Source organism: Ruditapes philippinarum, unplaced genomic scaffold (genome assembly GCF_026571515.1).
Source record: "Ruditapes philippinarum isolate M1 unplaced genomic scaffold, ASM2657151v2 ctg694_1_1_1_1, whole genome shotgun sequence".
Taxonomy (NCBI): Eukaryota; Metazoa; Mollusca; class Bivalvia; order Venerida; family Veneridae; genus Ruditapes; species Ruditapes philippinarum.
In genome coordinates, this window is record NW_026854267.1 from 125718 (window position 1) to 146376 (window position 20659).

The window sequence follows — 20659 nt, forward strand, 5'->3', positions numbered from 1 at the left end:
AAATAAACAATAGAAAACTGAAAACCAAAAAAAGGTAAAAAGGATCATGCATCATAAATGCTAATTTTCATGAAGTTTCAGTCACCTTAGAGGAACCAATAAACAGTTAAAAAAAACCTGGAAAGGATTCAAACCGAAATAGTATGTGATCAAGGGTTACCAAAACTCACTGAATTCACAACACTCAAAACCCTGCTTATGATAAGAAATGTTAATATTCAACAAGAGCTGCCGGTAGGACAGCAACGCTCGACTATTCTTAGTGCTTGATAGTAAAAAAAATGCTTGATACAGTTACCTCCTCCTGTTTACAGGTTGGGGTCATGATGGTGAACAAGTGTGCAAAGTTTCAAAGCCATACGTCAATGGACTTTGAAAATATTTGAGGTATTACAAAAACTTAACATAAATTCTAAGTCGAAAAAGGGGCATAATTCTGTCACAATGCTTGATAGAGTTACCTCCTCCTGTCTACAGGTTGAGGTCATGATGGTGAACAAGTGTGCAAAGTTTCAAAGCCATATGTCAATGGACTCTGAAAATATTTGAACTAATACAAAAACTTAAACATAAGTGGTTACGCCGACGCGGACGCCAACGCCGGCGCTCGGGTGACTACAATAGCTCTACTTATTCTTATCGAATAGTCGAGCTAAAAAGACAGAATACTTGAGCTATAACAGCTGTTGGCTGAACAACCTAAAATCCCAAATTTGAAAACATACAGTTCCAAAAATAGGAGCCTGAAAAGTTGATTTTAGAAACTTTCCATGATAAGGTAGTCTAGGTTATTCTTTTATTAACAGATAATGGTTAAAGAAAACCTTACCATACAACTTCACCAATGTTAGAGGAGATGAGGTATCTGATGAACTGTTTCATATTGTTGTAGATGGCACGACCCTCCTCTACAGCCGCCACAATGGTGGAGAAGTTGTCATCAGCCAAAACCATCTCTGAGGCAGATTTAGCTACAGCTGTACCGGAGCCCATAGCAATACCAATCTCGGCTTTCTTCAAGGCAGGGGCGTCGTTTACACCATCACCAGTCTGTTAATAATATTGTAAATTCGTATCATAAATTTAACAAATATATATCGCCATAAAGATTCCTTTGAGTTAACAATAAAATGAATATCATTATATTATATTAATAACAGACTTGTTTGGATATAAAATTTGAACTATTAGATTATCGTCACCTTTTCTCAATTTATCCAAAATATTAAATAATGGTGAATGAAAAAGTTAACCATTTGTGACAAACAGCCACAAAGACATACAAAGCTACAACTGATAAGTATGGGCTTGTTCTAAGGTCGCAACTCAAAAATTTAATGGTAATTTTTCGTAAAGTTATCTCTGTTGCTGGACTAAAATCAGACAGGCCACAGCAAAAATATCATACTCAGAACACCATGTGTGTGGTTATTTTTTTCACTTACCATAGCAGAAATTTCTCCCTCTCCTTGCAAGTATTCTACGATTTTACTCTTGTGGGTAGGTTCCACGCGAGCGAACAGTCTCGAACGCATTACCGCAGCCCTCTGGTCCTCAGGCGTTAGTTCATCAAACTCACGACCGGTGTATGACATACCCTCAGTTGATTCAGTCTCTGAGAAGATACCAATACGTCTGCAGATAGCTTCAGCAGTGGCCTATAAATAGAAATTATAATGATTGTTTGTTTGTTTCATTTAACGCCTTTTCCCAACAGTATTTCAGTCATATAGACGGGTAGTTTCCTAACCATCGTTCCTGGAGAGTAACAACAGTACTAGACTACCTTCCTCCGTGCTAAACTACCAAAGCATCTCCCGGGGATCGAACCCACACCAGAGAGGTAACTGGATTAGAAGTCATTGACTCTTACCCCTCGACCACGGAGGCAGTAAATTATAATGATTATAAGTCAATATAGTAAATATTCGTTACTGTAGTAAATATCAGCCAATGTAGTAATTTCTCCGTCTATGTAGTAAATATCAGTAAATGTAGAAAATATCAGTCAATAGTCAATGTATTTATCAGTCCATGTACTAAATATCAGTAAATGAAGTAAATATCGGCAAAAGCAGTAAATATCAGTCTATGAAGTAAATATCAGCAAAAGCAGTAAATATCAGTCTATGTAGTAAATTAAATATAATTCTATGTAGTAAATATCAACTGATGTAGTAAATATCAACTGATGTAGTAAATTTCAGTAAATGCTTCGTTACCTTGTTATCACCAGTGATTACAATGACACGGATTCCGGACAGACGGCAGTTCTTAATGGCATCAACGACTTCTTCACGTGGGGGATCCAACATACCAACAATACCAACAAAGGTCATGTTTGTCTGGAAAAAAATATTTAATGACCATTCATTAAAAATAAATAAACTGAAAACTGTTATTTTATGCTCAATACATAAATACTTTAGATTTTTCGCACCACAAATCAAAAGATGACTTTGAAAAGTTAAAGTCAATGAGGAACGTTAGTAGGTGTAACTAATCGTACTGTTTTAACTTCAATTTCCAAGATTTATTCCGATGTTCATAGTTAATTTATTGTTAAAAGACAAGCATAAATATACAAGAAATTCTAATTCTTTGTGGCTGGGTTTTAAATCAAATCAACACTGAGAAAGACATAATTATAGAAACTTTCAATTTAGTCAATTTTAGGTACCTCGTATTCGATGAATTTTCTGGAGTCTTCAAGATCCATGTCTTCACGGCGTGGTGGGGCATCAATGGTTGCCAAAGCCAAACATCTCAAAGTGTCACGACCTAAATGTAAAAGAGATAATTTTCCTAAAAGCTTGAAAATATCCTTACAAAGGTTTTCCTTCTTCGATTTGTGCATGAAATATTAGTCAGCTTTATGATTTGAGGTCACCGTGCCTTTTTTTTCACAGTAAGAGGAGGGCCCTTAGCTTAATTTGGTGAAAAACACATTCAATATTTGCAAAAGCGGATGTAAATTGAATTGAATGAGAATTGAAGGGAAAAACTGCAGAACTTTGAAGAAATTTCTTGAATGGAAGCAGTTCTTAGACCGCTCATATTATAAAAGGAAAAACAACTATAGGAAGTAACTTTTTCCCAATGGAAAAACAGCTTCAGGATAAAAAAAACTTTTTTCCAATTAAGTTTTCAGCACTCAATGCATAATAATAAAATTCAAGAAAAATATGAAAAATGACCAGATTTTGTACAAGATGCATTAGAAACAGTGCAATGCCCCATGTGTTGCTTGTCTGATATTTTCCCTTATTACTCCAATTTAACAAGTAGTTTTACAGAATTTAACACATGAAAACAAATTGAAATTATTTGACTTACCAGTTCCGTAGGCTTTTACATGCTTCATGATTTCATTCTTGATAGTTGGTGACATTGGTACCTTGTTACCGCCAACACGTGCATGAGTGCATCTGTCCAAAAGACCTTCTGGGGCACCCTGTAATATATAAATCCAGAATAAGGTTTTAAACAAATTTATAAAACTGTATCCTTGTGGTGATAAAAAAAAAACAAGCACCACCAGTGCAGAGTTGGGTTAACTTGTAAATATATAATTATGTACTATGCACAAATGGACTGTTCAAATTCAAAGCACATCAAGGTCATTATACAATTTCAACAATGTAATTGTTATGTTATACATAAATCATTTTCCTCAATGCCACAGTATTGCAACTGCATATGAATAAAAGAGACACAAAAATCTCTTTCCCAGACCACATCAATTATTCTTCTCCTCAAACATGTTTAGAGTGCCTCACAATTAAACTGCTCAGAAAAAAAAATATCTCAAACACTGCTAAATTTGCAAGGCACTTATTTAACACAATTTTGTTAAATCTCCTAATTTTTATGAATAGAAAGATAAATTTCAATCTTTAAAAAAATATTGATACACCAATCAATCAATCAATCAAATCAATCACACAGGTGTTGTTTACCTTGCAGAACATACGAGCGCCACCTGGTGTGCGGGTTGGTTTGTTTGGAGAGCAGTACACGCTCATGGATTTCCTGTCACGAGAGAACTCGAGGGTGAATTCTTTCTTCCACATTTGTTGGATGACATGGTTACAGGCCACACCCTTTTCACGTTTGTTGAGACCAGTTTTGTCGGTATTGAAGTAGTTGACTTTCTCTACAAGGACGGAGAGGGCAGTCTCGGTGGCTTCACCGACCTTCTCATATATTCCCTTAGCCTACAAATACATATAGAACATGGCATCATCTTATGGTTTAAGAAGATAACAAGACTGTTTAAAAAATTCTTATTTTGACAAGGATGTCAAACACCTGAAGTGGTAAATCATGTATCAGTACACAGAATTCACTATGATGATAAGTGAATAAACACTACCATTGTTTTACCCAAAGAATAAATTGTTTGGCAAGTATAGTTGTAAAAGTTGTTAGAGTGTATCGTTAAATATGTTTATTGGTAAAAACATTGGGTTTTTTTTTTGTTTTTTTTGTTGTTTTTTTTATTTTTGAAAATCTGGGGATTTCGAATCCACAGCAAGAGACTGAAAGACACGGTCAAAAATCAAGGATTTTTGTCCCCCATCAGGTGATATGGCATGTATGGTTTTGGGCCTCAGATGTATAGTTGTTCAATAAAAAACTCAAGACAACAAAAGTATGTTAACAATTTGATGGTTTAAATTTTACTGTAACAAGCAAGAATAACAGACTCATCTCACAAGAATAGAATCGGGATATTTATCATATTATATGAAATCTGCCCAAGCTTTATATTGTTAGCTAATTATTTGTTTTTTTTTGAAAACTGATACCCCTTATAAACTATTAATGGACAGTTTTCAAAATTCAAAACAAGGAAATTTCCATAATACATAATAAATTCAATAGGTAAAGAGTTAAATTATGTACAACATGCTTTATATGTAAATGAAATGACTAATTATCCAGTATTTCATTGATCTAAACAGCAGATGATACTACAAATGACGAGTAATTATATATATGTCAGTTTACCTTCATTTAATGTGAACTTGTAATCCAGACTATTTTTTTACCAAGGAAAACTAAAATATATCTATATTCTTAACCCTTAACTTGCTGGAACCTGCCAGACCTGGCTCTATATACTGTTGGTAGCTCAATCTTTGTATTTTGATATTGATAGGTCATATTTTGAAATTTTCCCTAAAAATAATGAATGGTTTGGTCCAGATTCTAAGGTGGACCAGTCCATTTACAATATAAAGCGTGGTTAGGGCTTCAAACAATTACCACTTACATCATTGTAATCAACACTGGAATCGTTACACATAGAGCAGATGGTCATAAGTTCCTCAAGTCCATCAATATCTTTTCCTATCACCTTCTTACCATTCAAGTACCTGTAATCATGTATATATAAACATAGGAGCATGATCTTTTTTTTTAAAATTTGAACAAAAAAACATAAATTCATTACATATCTCATAATTATACAGGAATAATTACAAAATAACAGAAAAAATATATGTATGTCCGTTGATACAAAATCTATTTGTAGGCTGATTGTCTAAGAAGCCTTTAGCTTATTGACGCACTTTCAAAATCATTCCTTGAACCAACCAGTACTGAGCAATGAATTTAGTTTCTTGCAAGCGGAAACAACTGCTTGTCCCAGGCAGGGTTTGAACCTACACAGTTAGTGATCATTAGATTAATAGTTTGCCACATTAACCATTCAGCCATGTTGCCATCGTAGTATGTTGCATTTGCTATCTCTTGTATGTTGTTTTTGGTGTGATTACATATATACAATGTGCAAGGACATACATGGACAGGTTTATGGTATCAGTGTTATTAAATGAGTATTTAGATCTTGAACTTTGGTTAACTCACACTCAGCACTCCTGCATTTTGTGCTATCACAGCCAAGTAAAAGCCACTCAAGCCAAATACAAGTCCCAGATCAGTATGTTCTTATAATAACCCTACCTCATCAATTCATTAATGTAATGTTACAGCATAATTTACAACAATTTAAATGGACTTTATTCTAGGTATATAAAATTAAACTAACAACCACATTGTACTTACAAATCGCCTTCAGGTGCGTAGGTAGATCCAGTGATTTCAAACTGTTGTGTCTCACAGGTGTTGCCTTCAATTTTGTTGAAGAAAAACGCCTGAAAATGCAAAATATAATGTTGTAAATGGTTTGTTACTTTACATAATATTATCGTAAAGTTTTCAGTAAAACACAGAATGATTAAGATGGTAAGCTATATAACTGGCCTTAGGCACTGATGCTGGTTGGTTTTAATTTTAAGTCTCATTGACACTCGTGGCGAAAGAAAGACCTGAGCAGAAGCATCAACCTTCCGTGAGCTTAGCTGGATAATCCACAGCTGTTGGGGGCAAGTGGTTCAAAACCAGCTACCCATAACCACTCGGTAAAGGAGGCCCCTTCATTTGAAACAGGGACAGTTTATTATTTAGGTCAATAACTATATATTTCTACAAAATGTCCCAAAATAGTGCCTTACAATCAGAGAATGGCATTTACAGTGCTTAAGCTCACAGGGCTCAGACCTGTACACCAAAGCAGTTTTCCTACGAAGCTGATTGGCAGAAATCAACAACTAAATTTAATTGAATTTGTTTATAAAAGTGCAACATTTCTCATGCCCGTTAGAATGGATTTAGGCAGTATTTGTTCATCAACACTCAAGTATTGGAATGCATTACTTCAAAACAGGCCACAAAACTTAGATTCTAAGTATACGGCAACATTTAACAGCTGCCTCTTGGCAATTAATACTGAGTGTCCGAAATAAAAAAATTCTGAAAAAAAAGGGAGAAAAATCCCTTATTCAACTCATAGAGTGTTTATGCGTTATTATTATTAACTTACTCTACAGACTGACATCTGATTGGTTGTCAGGGTACCAGTCTTATCTGAGCAGATAACGGATGTACAACCCAGGGTTTCTACAGACGGTAAACTTCTCACAATAGCGTTCTTCTTGGCCATTCTCCTTGTACCTGAAGGTGAAAAATTTCAAATTTAAGCTTAGTATAAAAACAACCTAAAAATGGGTTTTTTTGGACAGAATAACCAGACCATGGAATGCGAGTTGGGTTCCTTTGTTGTTAAAACCCCTCATAAAAGTTAAAAAACTGATACAAACGCATAATGTTTTCAGCTCATTATTTTTTTTTCCCCTTGAACGACAACATGTCATTTGTTTTAAAAAAAAAATTTTTTTTAAAGGGAAGTTAACCTAGCACCTTGTAAATAAACCTTGGACACTCTTCGGTTTTTTATGTTCTCAAAAAATTTTAAACCCATTAAAATAATTTTTCCCAAGGAGAGGTTTATGAGAGGAAACCATTTTTAAAGAAAGCTACAGCCAAAGCTACGGCAATCTTGAAGTAGTAGATAGCTCCCTGAAAAACATAACAATCAAAATTCTAAATAACTTTTTGCATGTAAACAATGCTCCTTTACTTTTAACCATATTAAATTACAATCAAAACTGTGGTAAAGACTGTCTGTTATTAAAATCCATGTGTAAAGAACGGTTAAGAACCTTGTAACTTAAGGGCCGCATTCCCTTTTTCTATTTGAACAATCATTGCATAAGCTGCATGCATTGTGTGATGTCCTCGATATAACACTTCCAAAGACTATGTTTTCTAAAATCTCAAAGAATGGGTTAGTGATATGTGAGTGTTTTTGTTGCGAATGCCTCTTGGAACAAATGGCACTACTTCACAGGCCTGTACTTCTGACATAATTTTTCTCTTAAGACAATATTCATCATACAATATCATAAATGTCACAGAGTTGGCCTTGATGAAAAATTCATACTATAATAAAGAACCTTCCAATGTGATTTAAAGGTAACCAGAGGTACTCAACGTGCTTTATGTGTTAAATCATTTATTTTAAAGTGGTCACATGATAGTTCTAGGTATTAATCACATTATCACATAAGGTGGTTAGGTCAGAACATGGGGGGAATTGGTCAGTATGTCACAATCAGCTATTGCAATTAATTTCATCCGTCATTTGGTACTGAAGTGTTAATCCCATTATAACAAATTTATGGTAGATATGGTCAGTATGTCACACTTGTTTTCAAAAGGTTGATCTTTATTCTAGAGCAACATCTGTTACAATAAAATCATTAGATTTTCACCCATACAAAAACATTTGAGCCGGGTCATGAAAAACCAACATAATGGGTTTGCAACCAGCATGGATCCAGACCAGCCTGCGCATCCGCACAGTCTTATCAGGATCCATGCTGTTCGCTATCAGTTTCTCTATTTAATATATGTTTCGTATGCGCAGGCTGGTCTGGATCCATGCTGGTCGCAAACCCATTATATTGGTTTTGTCATGACGCGGCTCATTTTATGTCTCATGGAAATTAACGATGGTGAAAGTTCAATATTTTAATATCTAAAAACAAAAATTCTGAAAATCTTGTATTGAGCAATTAATGTGTTAAATTTTTGTGTAGAAAAACATGGTTTTAGGCAGCCTGGAAACTTTGAATTCTGGAATTATTTTGAAAACATTCACCCATGTTAATCAATCAACGCTGGGTGGAAATAGAAATTTGATGGATCTTAAATCTTAACACCTGTTAGCATAAATCACCAGCCAATAAATTATGTCTGCTGATATATTTTACCTTTGTCGATTAATGCAATCAATTTTCTGAACAAAAATAACAAAATATCATAGATTTTACATTTTAAAACATGAATCAACAGCCACACTGTCATGCATTATAGATAATTCTTATTTAATAAAAGTGAGGGCAAATTCAAAATGGGGTTTATTTGCCATCTCTTGTATGACACAAAATATTGAATTTTTAATCCTTTGGTGAGGCAGTAAAAAGGGGTTTGAAAATAAAGGGGTTTCATTTTCAGTAGCATCAAATTTGTAATGACTAGGTCATACAGAACCTTTCCAGATTTTGTATGAGAGGAAAACCCAAAAAATGCCCCCTCATGCATTATTTCAGTTATAGCTGGCTAGCTTCTTCATATGAAAGAATTCCGATCCCAGCAAGATCAAATCCCCATGTGGCATTGGAACTCATGGCATTGAGTGGCAGGTAATTCATGACGAAATAATGAATCAATATATATATAAAAGCCTGCAACATATATAAAATTAATGTAGTTTGGTCTGGAAATAAGTACAAAATATCATTTATTTATTTCGGTCTTAATTCAGATTAATGGCAGAATATCGTGAAAACTGCATATAACAAGGCACCAACGTCATCGGACATGATTTGTTGTATTACTTTATACCGCTGTCTACAAAAACCTAGACATTATGTCTGTCTATTAACTGTAAGACCAAGGAATAAAGTCTATTTATATCTACAAGACTGACATTAAAATATATATACTGTAGACATTCATGGGATCGAAATTGGAAATTTATTTTTCGAAACATAAGACATCAAAGTGAAAACTTGTCTTCAGGAAATGCAATTTTCCTGATCATATTCTTGTTGGGTTTTTAGGCGGCAAAACTTTTGAGAAGAACATAATTTTCGTGTAATTTTCAAAATGGTAACAGGAGCCTACATTTGGCGTAATTTTGACAACAATGCGAATCATAGCAGCTTACTGCAAATGCTGGGATATTTTGTCTAGAAGTTAATTCTCATGAAAATATGCCAATTCAATATGATTGAGTCAATTTAAAGCCCCTATAACTTTTGTCCTAGTTAACACCTATGTCTTTTGACTGGTTATGCTAATATTTTAAAGTCAATTTCAAGTTCCCTCCCTTGACTAAGTGCTGATGCCATATACATGTATAGAAACAAGCTTGTGACAATTACTAGGCTTAAATTTATGAGAGCCTGATATGTTTGTCAACAGGCCTCTCTTCCCCTTAGAGTACCAGAATTCCTTCCTTCAAAATTTTGTATTAATTTTGACCAATTTTGTACCTTTCTGTGTAATATTTATATGTTAAGCAGTTGGACAACTCTGATTTTTTTTGTTGCTCTGAGTCAGTAAAATGCTTGCCTGATCTTCATATAACACACAGACTGAGTGGCTAAATATGATGAAATTTTTCACAAATATAATGGCTTTAGAGCCTTGAATTTTGTCAACACCATACCTTAATCCATGATCCACCATGAGCAGGGTCATTGAAATGTCCGATGTTGATGGCCCACACGGCGATACAGATGACGGTGATCACCTTGGAAAGTTGTTGGGAGAACTCGTCAAGTTTCTGTTGAAGTGGAGTCTTCTCAGTCTCGGTGTCCATCATCTCATTACGAATCTTACCTGAAAATATATAAAATATTATCTACATGTAAGAAACAACACAGAAATAAATTATGTAACACAAGAAGTCAACACGTGTTCACATTAACAAAAATACTGGGTATGGTATGTCATACAGGACTTTATGAAGTCAACATGTGTGAAACAACACAGAAATATCTAATGCAACACAAGAAGTCAACACTTGTAACTGAGTGTTCACATAACTGAAATATTGTATGTCACAAAATACCTTAAGCAGACGACATGTGCGAAACAAAACAGAAATATCTTATATAACACAATATCAAGTCAACATGTGTTCACAAAAGTTAAATTTACGAAACACAGGAAGTCAACATGTGTGATTCAAACAGAAATACATATATTACTAAACATATGAAATCAACATATGTTCACAAAATAACAATTTTGTTTAAAGCAAACGAACAAACAAGATATGTTAGTAACACAATATAAAATACGAAAGATAAGAACTTCAGAATTCAACATGTGTGTGACAACCCAAACATGTCTTAATATATAACACCTAAGAACTCAACATATGTGAAACAGCAGCAAAATTTAAGAAAAATGCAAGAAGACAATTTATTTGTTGAAAATTTTCTAATTTTCTTCAAACAAATCATCATTTCAAAGCCTGAAACACAAGAATTCAACACCTGTGAACTAACACCAAAAAAATCAAATTATCTATCTTGCCTGAAACAAGTTATCATCAAAACCTATAACTTGAAACAAGAGAAATTGAAGAATTCCAGACTCGTATGAAAATATACAGCAATATTTCGGTCTTGGATACATTGCAAAAAATAACTTCACATCAAATCAAAATACTGTCAGAAACATAACAATTCAACATCTGTGTGTGTAAAAAACATTACTTCATAAAAGCTATATACTGCTTGAAATGCAAAAACTTTTAATCTTAAAATAGCCCAAGTTCTGAATTTCTCAGAAATACGATATTACCACACAATTCTTGCCATAATTACATAAAAAAAACTCTATTTAAAACAGAGTTTACTTACTTGCAGGAGCAATAAAATCTTTCAATTTCTTAATGGATGCAAGACAATAAACATCAAAATTGTTTGGCAAGTTTCGGTATAAATCTTCCCATTGCCAAATCAGCTTTTACAAAATATTTGTTGATGAAAATCTTATCAAATTTATCAATATAGTTACTTTTGTTGTGTTTTCTTTCATGCTGAATACTTATTAGAATCTCAAATCTCATTGCATCAAATCTGGCAATGTTGGCTATTATTAATTCTTTGCATGCAAGCTGCAGAAATTACAGTAATAAACAAGTGATTTATTTTTTTTGTTCTTTTTCCTTATACCCCGGTCACATATTCACGGAATACGCCCACGGAAGAGCCACGGATTAATTCCGGCATCGTCCGTAGCTACCCGTACTGGTCAGTAGCTCTCCGTATTGTAACCGTAATCAATCGTAGTAGTCCTTGTATATCCGTAGCGATCCTTGACAATTTTTGAACATGCACAAAAATTTGCTACGGAAAAATCAACCGTAGCGTGTCCCTGCTAGTCCGTATTAAACCGTACTAATACGTACTGGTCCGTGCAAAAACCGTACTAGTCCGTACTCATCCGTAGTCCACCAACTTGTCAAGGATTTCCACGGTTTGGTACGGAGAACTACGTATTTGTACGGTTACCCTACGTATAAGCTACGGTTTTAATACGGATAAATACGGCATTGTCACGGAAAGCTACGATCGTAATACGTTGTACTACGGAGAGGCAAGGATTAGCACGGTCTTATACGGTTTATTGCGTTGCAACACGAAACGGTACGGAATGGTACGGTCCACCACTGTTTAGTACGGACGAATTAAGTATCATGTACTTTTTCAAGGGTATGAATACTACCTTCTTGTTAAAAACAGACATATTTGCGGGAACATAAAATAAATGATATTTGCCATTTACTGGCCGCAACTTTATATTGAAATGGCTAAGAATGCGGAGGCAGTGGTCGATCTGCTTGATGGCATGCATAGAAGTAAATTTATATTTATACCGTACTACAATTCATAAGTAATAGAATAACATTAAATGTTATATATTTTACAAACATTGGATCGTGAAATTGGAGTAAATATGTACATAAAGTGCTCATAAGCCTCGGACGCTGGCCCTTGATCGAGCGATAATAAGATTGATTAACGAGCTTTTTACATATTTGTAAAACAAAAACATTCACGATTATTAATGTAATTGTTAAATGAACAGCAAATCTTATAATTAAAAGAGAAGCAGTATTGATTGACATTTTTCATTATTGATTACTAGTCCATATCTAATCAAGAAAGAGAAGACAGACGAGTTGGTGGACTAGAGATGGACTTTTACGAAGACAGCTTCATGTTTAGTATGAGGCTCTCATGGCCGAACTTGTTGAGGATCAAGCGTCCTTCAAGAAATTCACTTTAATCGGACCTGATGTGTCTCGGGGGTCGGACGCGATTAGGCCGTATCCTCTTCGCCAAAACCATTGAACTCTGCAATTCGTTTTCTAGGTGTTCTTTTCTTGTGAGACATTTTGAAAATGAGCAAGCAAGAGGTTGTGGACGGATATATAAGATCCGTTTAGATCCGTGGCAATTCGTTCTTCTCCGTATCAATTCGTTCTTCTCCGTATCAGACCGTACTTATTCGTACTAACCCGTGCTTATACCGTAGCAGACCGTAGTGTATCCGTAGCGCGTCCGTCCTGATTCGTGTCGCTCCGTATCAAACCGTGTCGGTCCGTAACAATCCGTGTCTCTCAGTGGACTTTTGGTGGTAAATCCGTCGGACTCCGTGCTCATACCGTTGTGTGTACGTACTGGAACCGTAGCGGACTACGGAATTTCACATTTCCGTAGTAATCCGTAAACGATCAGACCGTAGCTCTTCCGTGGCATTATCCGTGAATATGTGACCGGGGCTTTATTTAGATTATGATCATTAATTAGTTGTTTGCTTGTCTAGTTTTTTAGCCAATTATAAAACAAATATTTGATTAAATCTCACGGTCATTCAACCTTACTAGCTTTCCTGGATAACTACTGACTACTAATCCAATATTATGTCTGATATAGTAGATAGCCAAATGACCATTAAACCCAATGTCTGATATCAATTGTCATGGAGTAATTTTACCTCCTAGGTGCTGGAGGATCGAACCACCAACCCCTGGATTACAAAACCTATTGGACACCCTATTGAGCTAAGAAGCTGTTAGGGAGCCACCGCATATTCTGGTAACCATAGTCAGGCCAGTAAGTAGATTTGAATACCTTATTCAGGTTATTAATTGAAGTAAAGATAAATTACCATCAATATTTTGATATCTAAAACAGCTAACCACTTATATATTAGACTACCAATAAACCCTGATATGTGAAGAGCTATTATGTTTTATGAGCCAAAACTTAATCAATGAAACAACAATAAAATAACAAACATTTATGTGATCAACTTGTCAAATTCCACAATATCTATGAAGTGCCAATTGAAAAACAAACATCGAAAATACTCATCCCCCAAGTTTTATTACTAGAATAGAAATTGCCGTCTTGCAGCATGCTTATGATATTTACATTTTATTACCTAAATACCTTTTATCAGGGCCTGGTAACAAAATAGCATAAGGAAAATTAATATTCTTACAGAACGGCACAGAAAACACATTCTTATTGAATCCTGCCAAATTACTTTGAAAAATGAACAATTAAAAACAGGCAAAACATTGAAAAGCTCAGGTATCTACTATCGGCAAGCATCGAGCAGAGTCAATATATATTTTTAAACCATAAGGTGATTACAGAAGTCAGTGGAATTAGCAGAATTCACATGGTTAGGAAATCTTGGCACCGGGAACCAGTATTTACAGATTTATATTTGGGAAGATCTCTCCGTGCAACTGTATCTGCCAATCATGCGAAAAAAGATATTTCATGTATTCCAGCAAGATTACTCTGCGTGAAACACTCGGTAAATAAATCCTCTGGCAAAATGAATTTTCTATCTTGATTTGAAGAAATAAATTGGAATCGAAAAAGTACTGTTTTCAATCTCGGTATTTATTGCTTACAGGAATTTCTTAATTTAAATTAGCAATGCATTCATTGCAGTAACTGTTAAGGTGGGGATTTCTATTATATGACGAAAGATATGAGTATGATAATATTATATAATCAAATGAGGATTATGTCATAAACAGATCTTTCCCTCAATCAATTCTTCACACAAAATGCACATCTGACAGGATCGGATATAAAGGAGATTGGTTTTAAATATTGAACCAAAGAAACATCCATAAAACTGATAGAAATATTGTAAGCAATCTGAATTCCATCACAGTGAGGGTGGAACAAAACAAAGATACACTTTCTTTGCTTAATGAGCAATGCCCGGCAAAGTTGTAGGTGGGGAAGGAGGGGCTTGGACAAGATCTTGTAAGTATGGTCCATAGTATGGCAACAAATTCTCAACAATAGGCAGCAAAGCAACAAAGTCTGTTTAAAAGTAAAACAAAATCTCAACAGTATGGCAACAACATCTCTAAAGATAAACAAACAAACAAACAAAAAGTCCTACTATCTGGCAAAAAAATCTCTTTAGTATGACAACAATTAGTCTCCACAGTACAACCACAAAGCCTCACCAAGTTTGCAACAACTTCTTAAACGAATGACAAATCTTTAGAGTACTGCAAGAAAGTCTTTAACTGTATGGAAACAATAAAAACAGTTAAAGAAACAAAGTTTTAACATAACTGTAACAAAATCTCAAACAGAACTGCAACCAAAATCTCAATGAATCATGAATGCTAAATAAAAACTTAATAAAAGTACTGATTTATGCTCTTTTTTCCCCTCCTCTGAATAAATGGGAGGAAAAATAAACCGAGACAATCTAGCTGTTTTATCAGTCACCCTTGGAAAATGACCTGGGGTAACCTTGCTGTTTCCTCCTACACCTCTACTACCACTAATCACGGTAATAAATCAAAGGGGTTATTCTAGAATTCTCACCTGCCAACTTTCCCATCAGCGGCTGGTAATATATTTTACTATCTCAATGAGCTACTGAAAATTCTCGGCTGTTTTCAAGAAATTAAGGTATTAAACATCAGGCCAATTACACAATTTCTGCTAAAGCACACCTTTTTTTTTTTAGAAGTGTGACAAATCGGTAAATAATGAGTTGTTAGTAAAATAGAAATATTCAGCATACAAATCTTCATGCTTTCAGTTTTGTTTTGATTTTGGTTTTATTGGGGTTTTTTTTGAGGTTTTGTTGTTGTTGTTTACCAGTATTTTAACTATTCCAGTCTGTTTTATTAAAGTGAAGTGGAAACTTTTCAGTTTTCCTGATGAACAACAGCCCTAGGTGCTCTTCCCTGAATTATTTTAGCCTCCCTACGCTAAAACAAAAGTTCCTCAAATTAAAGTAACTGAATGTTCCTGGCAAGAGAATGGCAAGTGATTTTAATAAAGTCAGCAAACCATTCTGCCTATTAGGGCCTCTTTTGAAATTTAGTGGTATGCAATGGCAAAATTAGAATATTAAATGTAAAACATGCGGACAGGCAAAAAATTACATTTCAGTGGAAACAACTACAAGTTATCTGTCAGTTAACCTTTCTATAAATTATACAATTAAAGGCAATTTTCAAGCGGGCATTTTTTGCAGGCTAAATCAAAGGTCTAGCTTTAAATTAATGAGACAAATATAATATACTTTAGAAAACAAAACCATTAAAATTTACCTAAGTCATCGAAATCATGACAAAAATCTGCTTTGTTTAAAGGCTTATTTTGTTTTTATGAAATTTGAAGTAAGTATCTTAAATACTGTATCGGTATTTGTGCAATTATTTCTTTTGATCATTCTCCTAATTACACAAAAACTGGCATAAACCTTTTACCTAAAATTAATGATTAAACTTTATGTACTTATTAACCCATAACATTGATGATTTGATTTACAGTCTTGTTTTGCCTCTAAATTGGAAACGTCCATTGTTTTAGTTAGAGGGAATTCAACATCAAAATATTCAAATTGAGCTGTCAACAACATAATGAAGCATGAAAATAAACAACAGCACAGACTGGCCAGTAGTGACTCTCAATCATTTCTTATGGTATAACACTGCCAAATAAAACCACTAGGTATTATCCAAAGAGTTATAAAAGCAATGTACCATTAGTACTTTATTCAGAAGATTATAGATTGTAACTGCATTTAATACTAACAGTCTATAGCTTTTTTAGCTTTCTTTATTCACATGTCAGCAAATTTTTCATTTCCTTCTTTTCCCCACTACTTGCTCATTTATCAAGTTCTTCTCCAAAAAAACAAGGCCTTTTAAGGTGCCAAAATTCCTCGTTCATACATGTTTATTATGTGAGCTTTGAGGCCAAAAAAAATTCCACCTTGATCCTGTGTGTCAGCCCATGTTATCATTGCATTAATATGACTGACAGCTTTTCATAACATATAAAGGTAGTGTAAGTATTAAACATATGTTACATACGGCAATCATTTGCGTTGTACATTTTGTATTCATATGAAATTTATAGGCGGGCCAAGTTTAACCCAGGTGTTGCCATGCCAATTTGTGTAGGATATTCTAATATATATTGAGTTTTGTCATTAATATTAAGGGTGACAGGTGATATTACATCCTACTGTAAAATCTAGATTTTATTTTCTAATTATGCAAAATGTAATTGTAAAATTTATACGTTAAAGTCGCAAAATTGCTGATTATTTATACCAATTTAAATTTATAATTATGGAACTGTCTATCATTGCTTTAAGAGATTTTAGAATGAAATTATATTATGGAACTAACAATGTTTTAGACTCCATTTTCTATTGCACAGATATGCATACACCTGCTGTAGTCACCATCATACATTCAACCAATTCAGTCCTACAGGCAAAGAATTAGTCCATTATATTAGAATAACAACAATTAAACATATTTTGCATAAAAAAATATTAACATTAGAATTACAAAGATCAGAATATCTTTTGCATCACAATCAACTTAAAGACCAGAATTACAAAGATTAAATATCTTTTGCAGATTTAAAGGAACATTTTCACTCAATCATATTTCTACACATTCCTCAGAAAGTCTGTGACCAACAGAGGGCTAAATGGTAGTAAGTAAGCAGCATTAACTGCATTTATGACCAAGGTTAACCATATCTTAGAGTATTATACTATCAGACACCCACACAAATTAGAATAATTCAAGCCAATAATTATAATTAAAAATAGAATAACTGTCTTCCATCTCTTGCAATGAAAGAATGACTGATCGACAGGCATTGTAGGAAACTTACTGACAAATTGTAAATGAACATCATTGATCTGTATGCATGTGAAAACAGACTTGCTTAAAAGAAGCCATCTTTATCAACAAAAGATTTTGATGTTAGAGGTGGTCTGTTAATATAGGTACAAATGCATTTTCAATTCCAATGAGAAAAATATGAGACATTTAAAGTGTTTGTTTGAGCAAAAAAGAAAAAGGCACAAAAATGTATACTTCTAAAATATTGGACACGATGACATTTGAGCAATTGCACTGTGGATTGTAAAAAAACACCTAATTACCGGTCTTTAGAAAAAGGTTTCATTTTTTTATGTTTTGAAGGTGGTCTTAGCAAGGGTTATATGTTTTACCTAGTGGTATTCTATATCAAAGGAGAAGATTTTATATCCATTGTGTCAAACAAAAGCCACACATAAAAATTATCAATTTTATTATGATGTTTTTTTCTTCTTTCCTGCACCTGTCTTTTAGTAATGGATTACCACTAGAATCAAGTGCTACTGTATTAACTATTTTTACTATAGTAGATGCTTAATGATCAACTGATTCTTAACGTATTTTTTATCCCCTCAATTTCCGATAATAAACCTCGATAATAAACCTTGCTTTACCATCAATTACTGGAGTAGGGTTTGGGGAAATAAGTATTAACAATACTGATCTGATCTATAATATAAATGCTTTTTTTAAATTTATTTCAGAACGTATTTTTTTATCCCCTTAACTTGCAATGATAAACCCCCCCTTTACAATCAATTGCTGTAATAGCGTATGTGGAAATAAGTATTAACAATATTGATCCAATCTCTAATATAAATTCTCATTTTTTCATTTCATTAAAAAAATAAGCTTGGAACAGGGCTCCAACACTAAAAGAACTTGATTGAACAGGAACAAACCGTCTTTGATTTGTTTCGTTCTGAAACAGAATGGTTTTCTAAAACAGAACAATATAATTGCACTAGGCTACATCGAAAAATGTAAAACATTTGGCATGTTCTGCTAAATACCTGATAATTATGAAATTAATTACTCCCCAATTCCTGTCTATTTTTGGGGAGGCCAATATTTTCAGTTTTTAGTTCTCCGGGCATATTGAAATGTTGCCTGCTATAGATAGATTGTATAAATATATATAAGCTACGTACATTTGTATATATATAATATATATATATACAGGTAAGAAGTAGCTGGAGCCAAAGCAACCAAGAGAACATGGTAGGTACAGATACATAATCCTGCAGTGAAATAATGAAAACATTAATAATGGCATTTGCAGACGTGTATTCATACCTAAGGCATCGGAAAAAGAATCTTACACATCTGGTAAATGCTGATCATTGTCTTAAGCTAATTGATTATGAACTTTCGAAACTTTTTTTACGCGCACACACCAGCGAGCACTCACTGGTCACAGCTCTGTGAAGTGTCAGGCCCTGGGATCATAACAGTGTGAGGGAAAAAAATGGAGAGCAAAAAAATCCTGTGCAAGGAATATAAACCAGGATGCATAGGAAAACAAGATTATCTTGCTATTTTCTACCATTATCAATGTACAAGCATGTTACCTAGGCAACACCGAAAATATTGCTGACGTCAAAGAAACTAGCAAATGTCATAAATTAAGATGAAAAAAATAACTTGTGAGTATATGCGGGTATGTACCATCACATAAAAATGATCAGAAGAATAGGTGTTTATTTGAATCAAAGGTAATTTTTTATGACGGATCAACAGACAGAAACATGTGAACCTTACATAGGTGTATTAAAGGTAGTATAAAGTTATAAGATAAATATAAGATATAGAATGCTAATTGGAATAATGAACTGAGAGCGAAAAATTGTTCCGAACCAATGACAAAGGGAGATAATCATATATTTAAAATGACTTTTATTTATTTCATTTTTTTTTTTTTGAAATCTTTTAATTTTTTTTTTCAATTAGGCAACATAGGGATTTGAAAATAAATGTATGATAGAGCTATACTTGTTTCATATTAAGATAAAAGATAAACTGAAGACAAAAAAGAAGAAAATAACAGACTGAAAAAAAGTTTTACGAGCTAAAAACAATGAAACATCTCAATTCCCGAAGATACAAAGAAAAACACAATGACTCTGCAAAATTCAAAATAAAGAAATATAGGGAATGGAGGGGATTCTTTTTCTTATTATACCATTTAATAAAGGTGGATTAAAGGAAAGAATACCCAACAATTACATTAAACTCTACTTTCATTTCCCATTAATTGAAATGTTTTAAATCTTCAGGGAGAGATATAAAATGACTTGCTCATGCCACCGGTATAACTCAGCTAGGCTAGCTAATGCACTGCACATTGTCCTGTGCAGTCTAAACCTGGCTATATACTGTTCCCTGGTAAATTCAATTATTTTGATATATAAATCCCTCAAACCTAAAATGGACTGTTCTGAATTCAAAGCAGGGCAAGTCCATTACAGTTCATTCAGCACGGTCAGGGTGAAAAAGCAGACGCAACAAATCACTTTATTTCTCAACGGAATTTGCATGTGTCCATTTTTTTCTCTCTTTTATTTCGACACCACTAAATGAATTATAGCAATCACATGACCTTAGACATAAAATATCAATCTCGGAAAAACAATGGCTCAAATATTTCATAAATATTTTATGTTGTCGGCTTTTTAAAACAGCAGCATTTAATCCAATTGTCTGTCGACAGATTTTCTGTTCTGTTCTTGAGAAAATTGAATTCAAACGCAAACCTAATGAGCAAATTGAATTCTAACACAATTTTACATGTCTGATTAATAGACTACCATCCGGTCTGAATCTGTATGGGTTTTTTGTTGGGTTTTTTTAGGGGTTTTTTTTGGTGTTGTTGTGTTGTTTTGTTTTTTTTTTGGGGGGGGGGAATTGGGGGAGGGGGGGTTTACAGGTGCATTTTTTTAATGAAGTAACTGTTCTGTATTATAAATGGGGGGATGA

At 33.9% G+C, this 20659-nt stretch overlaps 1 protein-coding gene across 1 annotated transcript in view; it reads right to left on the bottom strand.

Moving 5' to 3' along the window:
* Nucleotides 1-20659, bottom strand: part of LOC132739591 (calcium-transporting ATPase sarcoplasmic/endoplasmic reticulum type-like) — a 75036-nt gene that overhangs the window by 24224 nt on the left and 30153 nt on the right. The window contains 11 exon segments of the mRNA XM_060727326.1: nt 830-1050; nt 1446-1658; nt 2223-2345; nt 2681-2781; nt 3337-3454; nt 3960-4217; nt 5279-5381; nt 6073-6161; nt 6890-7031; nt 7343-7425; nt 10145-10317. Coding sequence (XP_060583309.1) covers nt 830-1050; nt 1446-1658; nt 2223-2345; nt 2681-2781; nt 3337-3454; nt 3960-4217; nt 5279-5381; nt 6073-6161; nt 6890-7031; nt 7343-7425; nt 10145-10317 — 1624 coding nt within the window.